Raw genomic sequence first — 12,454 nt, 5'->3', positions numbered from 1 at the left:
AGAGTTTTTGTTGAATTTTATCCGGTGTTGAATGTATCTCGTATCACTGAAAGAAAATCCGTTAGTTAAAAAAAAATATATATATATATATTTTAATTTAATGCCTGTTCGAATTAATTAGGAATAACCATGTTAAAATTATCAATTCATATTTAAGTATGAGGGAAATTGAATATGAAAGCCAAATGTCATGCAAATTTTACAACAAATTGATACTATGCTTTCGAAACCAAAGCATACCAATATAAACATGAGTTTTTCTTTTGAATTAATGTCACTCTAAGATATTTAATTCTATTTAATAAGTAATAGAAAGTTATCAAACGATTGCAAAATTTGCTAGTATTACATCAGTAATGAAGAACCTTTGACTTCATGGCTATGTTGAGCAGTATAATGATACTCAACATGTTTCATAGGTTACTTTTGATTGACGAGGTTTGAAAATATTTCAAATTTGTTACCTCAGCCTTGGTCGCATTTTTGTTATCCGTAATCAATGTACCTTTGATACTTGCAATTAGTTCGAAGAAACTAAACAAGATCGAATATTGTATTTACGTCTAAGTCTCCTACTCTTTCTCTAATCTTTCTCACTCAGCTTTGTCTGATATCGGCATCGACTATTGACGAAGAATTCTCCCGAAATTAAAAATTCATCGTCAAATTCATGCAAACGAAATCAGATATCTACTGAAATACTGAAAATAATTAGTTTGAAATAATTCTGTGTTTTCTGACTATACTATCTAAGTTTTACATTGAGATATGTCACCTAATACTGATCCTGCTGGTTTAGTAGATTGTAAGTCCAATCTTTCAAGATTTGAAGTATATATGTATCTAATGTTGTTTAAACGCAATGTGTTCCATGAAACAGAAAGACGGCAGTTTTCAAAAAACTTCCCCCGAAAATTGAGAGTTAGACTATCTTTACGTTTTTGATTTTTCAGCTGTAATGTATCGACTTTTTTGAGGTATGATTGAGCCGTAAAAAAAATCAACAAAAGTAAAATTCGTAAACTAATATTAATTTTCAAGTCAGGAGTTGAAGACATGAAAAAAATGAATTAGTTTTTAGGAATTTGTATTTCAGTTGTGTAATATGTGTTGATTATTTAAATTCACACAGTCGCATGCATCTAATGTAGTACTAACTTGACTTTGGCTTAAATGAATAATAGTGATAATAATAATAAAGTATCGTTTTTATTTTTTGACGTGTCAATTGAAGGTGCAAAACTTTCACAATTGTGATATAAATTAAATATTACAAGTAAAACAATTTTAATCATGTGTTTGAACTTGATTTCTCAGTTTCAATATTAATATTTTATGAAATTAAATTTTTATCAAAATTGCATACGGCACATCCTAATTGCCAAAGGTGAATGTTTATAAATTATAAATATATTAATCAAATATCAATTTGCATTGTGTTAAATATATTGTGCATAACATAAAAGGATTACCTCATAGGATTTAGTTATGAAGAAATTCAGTATATAGCGCGTTATTGTCACTGACCACATATGTACATGATTGGTATAGACGTAGTATTAAGTAATATGTTAATTAGAGTAATAAAATAATAATACACATCAATGTAATACGGCCTTTCTACAACTCTATGCATATTCATACTTGCATATCTACTTTGTAACTAGTTGTCAAGTAATGCTACACGTTGGAGAAGACATATTTTTCTAAATGCGGAACATTCAATTTTGTGTGAGTATCATTTGGACACAGTCTATCAGCCCATGGCACTTTTGTAAACCATTCTTACACGGCCTGTTAGCACGGCCTGTTTGCACACAATAATTTTGGCAATAGTGTACAGTACGTTTGCACACAGAAACTTCAATGCACACGGCAATATTGCACACGATACTCCTGCCCACAGAAAAGTCGAAACATTTAGGTGCCGATAATTAAGAAAAGGGTCCTGCATCAAAAATTAGGTAGATTTTAGCTACCCTTCACTGGATAACAGAACTGGTGTAAAAAAGTGTCGTGCCTACAAGAGTATTGACCCTCGGATCACAGATTTCACTGAAAATTCCAGGAACATTCTTTTGGCTGAAAAGATGTTCATCAGATTCGATTGTCTAATACTCTCCTTGTTAGTCTCAGGACACAAATATGAATAACAAAACATAGTAAAATTTTGAGAATATTACAGAAAAATTCAGTTGATAAGGTTCATACGAAAAATAGGACATTCTTTTTCCTGTAAAAGTAGATTCTCATCCGAAAAATTTTTCAGAGAAGTTGAGGAACATGTGTCGCAATAACTATATTTCTCTAGTGCATCACATTATATTTATCTGAATGTTTTTTTTTAATGTTTGACAATAGTTCATTTGTAAAATATTAATGTATTTCTAGAACATGGAATGAGATAAGGTGCATGCAAAATGTGGTATAAATAGGAAGTACTTTTGCGCGGTATTAGTATGTAACACTCCTTCAACATAATGTTTTATCACAGTTACGATGTCAGTTAAAATAAATTATTTTATAAGATTAGTAGTAAGCGCCTAACAGCAAAACAATTTTTTTCATCAGTTCTACAATTTGTCGCTATCTTGTCGGCTCGTAAAATACATAAATACACACATATTCCTCGAATAAAGAATGTGCCTTGGTCGATTTGTAGCTACAAATACCGAAGTCCATGTATCTCAAACGCGAAAAAAGGCTCAACAGGCAGAAAAATCGAGTTTCTGATGTGCTTCTGGACTTTCTTTCTGACGGCTTTTCAAAATGTGGTGCTTGGGAGATGTCAGCAGCCGTTTCCACCAAAGATCTAGGAGTCTCTCACTTAATTTACGTTTGTCATAGAGCCTCAAGCTGGTTATACCAGTGCATACAGGGTGTAGAGTGAAGTCATATACTGTGTTTGATTCGCATGTTGTATTACTGTAATTGTAACGTTGGCCACATTTTGTACCTACCGTGTTTTGCTGACAAGATTGGTGCAAGAATGGTTGTATAACAGTTTTTGTTGCATTTACGTATATAAAGACGTAAAAATAACTAAATTAATTTCTCATACAGCAATTTAGTCCCACGACTAAACTCTCTTCTACCTAGCTGTACACCAGAAGATCCATCGTGACTTCGGTTATGGGGTTAGTTATATTTACACTGGCAGACACGAGCTGCTGTACTCGGGGCAAAAATCTTGCATCAATGTTGCATTAATTTTGTCAGCAAAACGGTGCGAACCAAGCGTATCTGGCATCACCAGTAACACAGTATGTAAGTAAAAGACAGTGTACCGTTTCAGTTACTAACAATCTTAGTCACGCATAAAATAATCTATTCAACGCATACACTCACAATCAGTTCCGCGTGACGTCAGGCGCAACCGCTGATAATTGTATCTCTGTAGCCGCGACTACGAAAGCTCCAACTTCCGATACTCTTCACATTCGCAACAGCTAGTGCCAGGCGATACTGTAAAATGTTCTGGCTTAAATAACTAGAATCTTGAATATGCCCACGGTTTGAAAATGGTGAATATAAATTGTCAGGAGCTTTTCCCATCGCGATGGAGTGTCGTTGTATTCATTTCCTATATGACACTGTTCGTTAATCAAGGTACGTTATTTGAGGCTAAGTTGTCGGCGATTTTTTTGATTCTCGTTTTAAAATTCTATGGTAATTTTCATCATTCAGACGATCAAACCTGACTAGGAGAAAACAAAGAATATCGAAATTTCATTCAAACTTATCTCGAAATAGAAATAGAAATGCCGGTTTGTTCATTTTTCGTATTTATACTGGAATCTTTTTGAAAGTTATTAGAGCGCCTTTATAAGATACGCTAATTTAAAAATTTATCATCTAATTACCACGTGAAACAAATCGATTATAAAAATTGTTTTGCAAACTGGCTTCTATTTCAAAAAAGAACACTCCTGTGATTACATTATTTGTTATTAACTGACGTGCATGAAGTTCTAAACGCACATTACACCAAAAATATTAATTAGTATATTATACCAAGATAGGCGTTTCGTTAAATTTTTTAATCCAAATTGATAAATCTGTAATGCAGGATGTTGAATAGTTTGCCAACAAAAACTAGCTTGGTACAGGATGCTTGAATTTTGATTGCAGTGGTTGTTCAGAATTTCAGGCACACGCGTATGATAATTGAGTGAGAAGAGCACTGGTTATACTGAAAATTTCAGCTCTCAAGGGACCAAGTGTTTTTATGCTTATAAAATAATTAACTTGTCAGTTACTATTATTCAATTTATAAGTCATTGATTAGTATTTCACACATTTTTCAGGAATCTTAGTAACATGGTCTCAAAATGAAGAAAATTCCTACAAGTACAATACTGTCACTGTGGTACTAATGACGGAGATACTAAAGCTGATTTTATCAATTGGATTTTACTGTAGAGAGTAAGTAAAGACATACATTTCCTTGACTTTTCGATCGATTAAACTTCATAACAAGTTGAAGTTACCGTGATTAAGAGGATGCTTCAGTTAGTCTTTACCGACCATGTCAAATTGTACCTATTTTGCTTGTTATCAAAGCCTAGGCCTCACTGATGTGAAATTGCTGTAGTCAGTGCAATTCTATGTGCAATGACGAATATAACTACCAGAATAAATATTTCCGTTTTATGCAGCCATGATGCCAAGAAATATATTTTTGTAATTAAATTGCCATTTATTGTTGGAATGCTTTTCCTGGCCTTACGTGTGCATGAAACAGGAGTTTTTTGATATGTTTGTTCGGTACTACATGTAAAATTGCGTTGACTACCACATGTTTACATCAGTCCTGCATAAGCTTTGACAATAGTATAAAAGATTGACATTCAACTCGGTAAGTAAAGATATAGCAGCCTTTTAACATTGAGTTAAGATTAGAATCAGATTTATAAGTCAGTACAAAATTTAGCATAAGGAAGTATGGGACATATTTCCAAATACCAAAAATATTTTGAAATTTCTTTGATGCAAAAAGAATAATATGCAAGAATGTTCACTGACTTGTTTTTCCACATTGTACGAGTCGATTATATAGAGTTGTGTATTGTGTTATAATCAACCAAAAACAATTCTCGCGGGGGTCATGCAAATTAATTAAAAAAATTGCGTATTTTCGAGCAAAAACACACTGATATTAATGATTCGATATTTCTTAGAAATTGTACAATTTGAAATATTGAATGACGCGCCATAAATTATAATCTAAATTATTAGTCTTTTTCACTCTTCTTAAATTTTTACTGGAATTATTAGTTATTACTGTGAATGAAGGGTATTTAAAAACAACCTTATCCTTTATAACAAAATTGCGCAGGATAAAAGATGAAATCTGAAGTATTTGTGAAAATTTCACAGTACAAATTTATTGTAATTTTTTGAGTTTCACACATTTGATACGTGAATAGATATAATTTTGGAGTTTCACTTTCGTGTTTTCGCAGTCCTCTAGACTCTAGAGTCAGTCAGCAACCTCCTGAACTGTAATCCGCAACCTCCTGAACTGTAATCCGCAACCTCCTGAACTGTAATCCGCGTATGCTTATGATTGGCTACAATCGCTTTTTGATTGAATTTCTGACTAAGAATCTGAGTAATTTCATCAGCCATATTATTCATAGGTCACTTGAAGACAACTCAATTGTGACGTGAGCAGAAAAACATTCTTTTTTGTATCGTTGTTGATGTTGTAATTGAACGTATATGATTGTCTTGACCTCGATGATGACGAATAAATATTTGTTTCTTGGATATGAAGGTCAATGAAACAGACGTCAATTTGTTAACGTTTCAGCCCGGGTGGGAGCGCTCCTCAGAACGAATTTTTTTTAACATGATAATCTGTCACAGAACAAGCCAAGGTTATATACAGAGAGCGAGAAGGAAGAACAAAACATATATAGAAAAAAGTAAAATAAATAAATAATTCATAAATAGATAAATGATAATTAAATTAAAAATAAAGATACAATAATATAAAATATATAATTTAACGAATGGTTTACATAGAAAACACATCACCAAGTGAATGCGATTTAATTTAACAGAAACCGGTATTATGATCACCTGGTGCAACAATTTTTTGGATAAAAAAGCATGATGTGGAACATGCCGATGAAACAGTTTTATAGAATAAAATTATAAAATACACTATTACATTATACAGTGCAATACGGAATTCCCAAGCACACATCATGGAGCAAAATTAATGGCAAGGAAGGCACGACATTGAATTTAGATGACCGTTAGAGACGTTGACACAACAATGGTCGGACTAGAAGAAGGCTTACCGGCAAGTAGGAGACATAGATATGACCTAGGAACATAGAAGCGAAAACAGGACAATTTTGATGATAAAGTAGAGATATGCACAATAGGTAACTTAGGGGAACTAAGAATCGTGTATTACCGACGTATAGATATTACTGAGGTGTTCAATATCTTGACGCAAATTAACTGAAAGAGGATGTGCAACAATGTTACACATCTCAAGAAGAAGGCGTTTGTAATACAACGGTTCCACAGCTAAGACGCTAGCCCGTTCATAATTAAAGACATGGTCTAGTTCAATGGAATGTCTGGTTAAAGCAGTGTAATTTTCATCTAGGCCATGAATGTTGCGTTCGTGCTCCTTAATTCGAGTATGTAATTGCCTACTTGTTTGCCCAATGTATATCTTGTCACAGTTTTTGCAGGGAATTTTGTAAACCACACAAGAGCGGTTGTCCAAGGGTAGACGGTCTTTGCCTGAGTCAAAAAATGGGGATAAGTCATGCTTGTTTTTTCCAACAAATTGGATGTTGTACCTAGCGAAAATTCTGTTTAACGACTCAAAAAGGCCAGCGACATACGGGATAGACACAAAATTTTTTGGAACGACAGGAACGTCGCCAAGATCATTGTGGTTAGAGTCATTAGATGACAAAATCGAGAGGTGTCTCTTCTGTATATGATTCTGCAACATGAGGGCAGGATAGTCGTTCTTGCGTAATGCGTCATAGATCAAGGAAAGATTTTTGTTGTGAAATTCTGAGCTAGACAATCTGATGGCTCTGTCCACCAAGCAATAGATCGTACCAGTCTTGTATGATCTAGGATGGTGCGAACGATAATTTAGATACCTTTGTGACCACGTGGATTTGTGGTACCAGTCAGTTTTGATGAACTGATTATCGTTAATGATTAGAACGTCTAAAAAACTAATTTGGCCGTTAATTTCAGGTTCAATGGTGAATTGTAACCTAGGGTGGAAACTATTGAAAACTTCAGGACGAGTTTCCATCTTGTTATTAGGGGCAGCTGTAATTATATCGTCCATATATCTAAAATAAAATGGAAGAGCGAAATCCAATTTTTTAATGCAGCATTGGTCTAGATCATCCATCACAAGATCGGACAAGATTGGGGAGAGCGGAGAGCCCATAGGTAAACCATAAGTTTGGGCGTAGTTAGTGTTGTTAAATTTAAAGATGGTAGCCTTGAAACAAATGTTTAACGCGTTAATTAGTTCCCTGAGTGGAACCGGGACATGGTTGGATAGTTGAGACCACCTACTATTGACAGCGTTAAGGTGTCGCTGACCTGGATCTAAAAGTTGTAATCGATCGAAGCGCCCTCTGCGTAAGTTTCCCCGGTTCCAAACCATTCGAAGGTGGTACTCTCCACCGGGGAGTAGCGCAACACAATATTAGACAAAACGCGGTCGGTAAGAGGCCTGAATCTGAGGCGGTAACCATACCACCAGGATTGACCCGAATTTTGCATGCAAATGATGACGTCATGTGTGTAGCGATTGCATCACGACCGAACTGATTATTTTGATAGTTTTACGGTGAATATAGCAAATTCAATTTATTGTTCCGTGAAACACCCTTGAATATGGGACATTCTTTGACGAATCGGACAGATTTAGATAAAAATCGACCGACACAAGTTTGATGTAGCTTAAAATTGTTTCACGGGTTCTATATCGAAAAAATAGGGATACGTATTCGAGGATTTTTTTATTTTACATATTTCGTAACATAGAGGGGATCGAAAATTTGATAATTTGGTGTTTTCTGGCACGGAGAACTCATTTTCAAAAATTCATAACGCCGGTTCTATTTGAGCTGAAAAGTTTGTTCTTTCAACCCAAAGCTAATAAAATGAATTTTAATACTACAATTCTTTCATTTACGATTATTCCAAAATTTATATTGTTATAAATAATTAATATGTTTAAATCGAATTTTAACAATCGCCTTCACCTCGTAGCGAGTTCTCAGCACGACCATCGTATTCTACGTCAAATTATCTATCAATAACGCATTTTTATTTGATGGAGAAATTATTATTACTGTAGGAAAAAATTAATTTATCCAGCGCGGCACGTCATATCGGCGCGCGGGTTCCATTGCACGCCTCGTTATCTTGCCTCGTATCGTTTTCCTCTGTAATATAAATGATTACTGTATATTCTCAATTGAATAATAATATTTAATAGCAAATAAGACTTTATAAAAAATGTAATAAAAAATAATCAAATACAAAATATTATTGTGTCAAATAAAAAATCAATTTATTAAGATTTCAATACATTATTTTTAGTTAATAAGTACCTCGTCCTGCAGTACGTCGTACAATATTTACATTTATTCTTGAAAATTTGTATGATTCCAACCTCTCTTGAAGAATTGGAAGCAAAGCAATTCTCATTGTGTCAAAAAAAAAAAACGGTTGTACAAATTTTTAAACGAGAAATACTATACATATTAAAAGTGAATGTAAATATTGTGAGACGTAATGCAGAACGAGGTGTTTATTAACTAATAATAATATATTAAAATCTTGGTAAATTAATTTTTTATTTGCCACAATAATATTTTTTATTTTATTATTTTTTTGTTAAATTTTTTATGAAGTCTTATATGCTAATAAATAGTATTATTCAATTAAAAATATAGAGTAATCATTTATATTACAGAGGAAAACGATACAAGGCAAGATAACGAGGCGTGCAATGGAACCCGCGCGCCGATGTGACGTGCCGCGCTAGATAAATTAATTCTTTTCCTCCAGTAATAATAATTTCTCCATCAATTAAAAATACGTTATGGACGAAAAATTTGACGTAGAATACGATGGTTGTGCTAAGAACTCGCTACGAGGTTGGGGCAATTGTTAAAAATCGATTGAAACATATTAATTGTTTATAACAGTACAAATTTCGGAATAATCGTTAATGAAAGAATTGTTGTGATAAAATTCATTTTATTAGCTTTGAGATGAAAAAAACGAACTTTCCAGCTCAAATAGAACCGGCGTTATGAATTTTTGAAAGTGAGTCTTCCAAGCAAAAAAACACCAAATTATCAAATTTTCGATGCCCTCTATTTTACGAAATATGTGAAATCAAAAATCCTCGAATACGTATCCCTATTTTTTCGGTATAGAACCCGTAAAAAAAATTTCAGCTAATTCAAAAATGTGTCGGTCAAAAAGGTGTTCGGTTCTAAAAGAATGTCCCATATACATTAAAACATATCACGCACTATTAGTTTTATACAGCACGAAGTATTTTCAAAATGATTTCATAAATATCACCATTCACCATTTGTAGATATTTGGAAATATGTTCGAAAAATACGATTGAAACAAAACGGGTACGAATCGTTGTGGTCTCGTTTTATGAAGCATCGCTACGACCTTGCATGACTATTCTTCGACATAGGTATCGAAATCATTCTGAAATTGTACATCGCTTGTTACACACAACTCTACTGACAACAATGAAATAATTTTATGTTCGAAGCTATTTTACTAATGAAAAGGGTTTTAAAAAATGATTATATATAATATTGGAATACTTTATTCATGTTACTATGGATATATGAAACAATTGTTGACATCGACGTTGAGGATTATTTTTATACCCTCTGAAATATTAAATACAAGGAAATAGTATCCGAGATTCGAGGTAACTATGAAGCTGCGGGTTGTGCGAAACAGTTCCTTCTCTCAGTTGATGAGACTTTCTAACATCTTTTGCGAAGTAATGTAATTTGAACATAGTTCACCACTCCATGAAGATATCCTCGCGGCATGTCGATCTGCATGTGACATTGCGACCGTCCAACGGTTACGATGGATTATCCTGTACAATATAAGCGTGTTCATTTGGTTGTTTCGCCTTTTCAACACAGAATCCATAACATGATTAGTACTTGTGGATAAAAATATACTTTGGCACACAATTCGAGCCCTCCCCCCCCTATCATATAAGGACTCATACAAATACATGGGTCCTTTTCTGTTCTCTTACAACCATGTGTCGGCGCCATCTCACTATACCCAAAAATGTTGAAAGTGAATGGTCGAATCTGATGAAATGGAATAGCGTGATTAGAAATTTTGATCATCTTGAATAATCCGAAAAGTTGAGATAATTCTTTTGAAATTAAGATATTCATTTTTTACGAATCACTCTAAATTTCACCGTGTTCAATATTTTACTTCCGATAGCAGATATCTAATGTAGGTCATTCGGAATGAATATGAATGGGAAATTCCTCGTCAAACCCGACGGATTATTTGTAATCGGAAAGATTTTTTACAGAATGTATAAAATGGTAGAAGTCTCGCCAAAAAATGGTACCATTAAACAATTCGTTCGTTAATAACAATTACAATGTTCAATGTTTCCGGACAAACCAAAGTTTTTACGAAAGCTTATCCTCTCTGCTCGCGAATGTGCTGTGAATAATTTTTCTACGTCAAATAGAACCGGAGATCAGATATTAATTCTTCAAATTTACTGCGCGCTCATTTTGCAACAAAATTGAATGACTCGGCGCTTCCGGAAAAAAAATCGTAGAAATAGATTTTGACTTTTTATGCTCACATATCACTTCGAAAAAGCTTTCATTGTTTTGGAAAATACGCGGTCATTTTTTGTCAGGATGATATTTCTGACTCAAGAACCTAAATTTCGTCCCAACTGACTTTTTATGGTTTATATGATGAAATAATAACAGTCGTAATATTTATTTTCCTCAAGATTTGAAATTTCTCGCATATTTGCATCGTACTTAGGGTATATGTCAACACGTGTAAATTTCTCCAATTATCGGAAAAGAAAATTACCGGACGATAATAATAATTGAACTCTCCGAGCATTCGAATCTAGGCTTCGATAAGATTGTGGTATTCGCAACGAAGCATTCAGCAATTCTTATGTTCTGCACACTCCTAACGAAAAATCAAAATGATTGTACAGGGTGTCCCTAAATTGCCTCCCACGGACTAGCCAGCATAATACCTCGTTAAAATCCAACCGAGAATTTCTTTTCCGGAAGCTCGTCCGACGCATAGTTTTTGAATTATAAGCGATGGCGCTAGGCCAATCAGAGTGCACCATTTCATCTAGATTAGCCGCCACGGAAATTGCTGTTTTGTTCGACTGGGTGAATTATTATTATTCGTTTACGAATTAAATATCGGCACCTCCCCTCTCTCGCTGCTGTATTCCTTATGCTTGAGGATGCGCTTCTGTTTACACACACAAGTGTGCGCCCATGGATGTGCGGCCGGCAGCGTGTGCCGCGGCAACAATACCGAGGTCAGCGCCCGAGAAGGGGTACAACAGCGAGAGAGGGGAGGTGCCGATATTTAATTCGTAAACGAATAATAATAATTCACCCAGACGAACAAAACAGCAATTTCCGTGGCGGCAAATCTAGATGAAATGGTGCACTCTGATTGGCCTAGCACTATCGCTTATAATTCAAAAACTATGCGTCGGACGAGCTTCCGGAAAAGAAATTCTCGGTTGGATTTTAACGAGGTATCATGCTGGCTAGTCCGTGGGAGGCAATTTAGGGACACCCAGAGAAAAAAAATTTGAAATACGTATACAATTTGGTTACTCAATATTTTGAAAAATGTATAACAAAACGACGATCGAAACAAATGTCAACAAAACGACGATCTTTCGAACGCCACTCTTTCGAAGCAAACGTAAACAAGACGACTTGTTTTCTACATTTTTTTTCTATGCTATGAAAATGCTGAAAGTCCCTCCCCACTCCTCATCGGTATACATTTTCGTAGAAATACAATGAGCATCATGAGTACAATGAGAACACTCTGGGGCGAGTGTTTCCATACTTATGAACGGTAGTGTATATTCGTTTAAAAAAAAAACGGCAATTTCTCAAATAATTAATTAAAAAATCTGAAAAAATTCACACAGAGTACCTTTTAGTAGTACTTTGATGTATCCAATTATAGGGCAGACCTGAGATGGTCGAAAAAAAAGTGGCCAAGTTGACGGAGAATCCTTCCTTTTCGGGTTAAATTCCGAAAATATTGATTTTTGGAAAAAAAGGTGAGAACAGAAGTTGTTTAAAATTTGATTCTCAACAAGTTTGTTGCTATTCATTTATGTCATTAA

The 12,454-nt window shown here is 34.3% G+C and overlaps 1 protein-coding gene and 1 long non-coding RNA gene across 3 annotated transcripts in view; one reads left to right on the top strand and one right to left on the bottom strand.

Annotated features, from left to right (window-relative positions):
* Positions 1-1,361: 1,361 nt before the first annotated feature.
* Positions 1,362-3,440, bottom strand: LOC124300770 (uncharacterized). Its single transcript, XR_006907324.1, has 2 exons — positions 3,349-3,440; positions 1,362-2,812 (listed from the first exon to the last, which is right to left on the bottom strand). It is a non-coding gene; the product is annotated as an uncharacterized LOC124300770 (long non-coding RNA).
* Positions 2,804-12,454, top strand: part of LOC124300741 (UDP-galactose transporter senju) — a 65,006-nt gene continuing 55,355 nt past the window's right edge. Inside the window, exons 1-2 of one of the 2 annotated variants that reach the window (XM_046755094.1) lie at positions 2,804-3,267; positions 4,308-4,425. In XM_046755094.1, the coding sequence (XP_046611050.1) occupies positions 4,376-4,425 (50 nt within the window). In that variant the 5' untranslated portion in view covers positions 2,804-3,267; positions 4,308-4,375. Of the gene's footprint in view, positions 3,268-3,392; positions 3,610-4,307; positions 4,426-12,454 lie in introns of those variants that run through there. The other variant, XM_046755085.1, reaches the window with a different exon arrangement.

This window comes from Neodiprion virginianus, chromosome 1 (assembly GCF_021901495.1).
Source record: "Neodiprion virginianus isolate iyNeoVirg1 chromosome 1, iyNeoVirg1.1, whole genome shotgun sequence".
NCBI classification, from domain to species: Eukaryota; Metazoa; Arthropoda; class Insecta; order Hymenoptera; family Diprionidae; genus Neodiprion; species Neodiprion virginianus.
The sequence above is the reverse complement of the archived record's forward strand: the minus strand, read 5'-3'. Positions and strand labels throughout refer to the sequence as shown.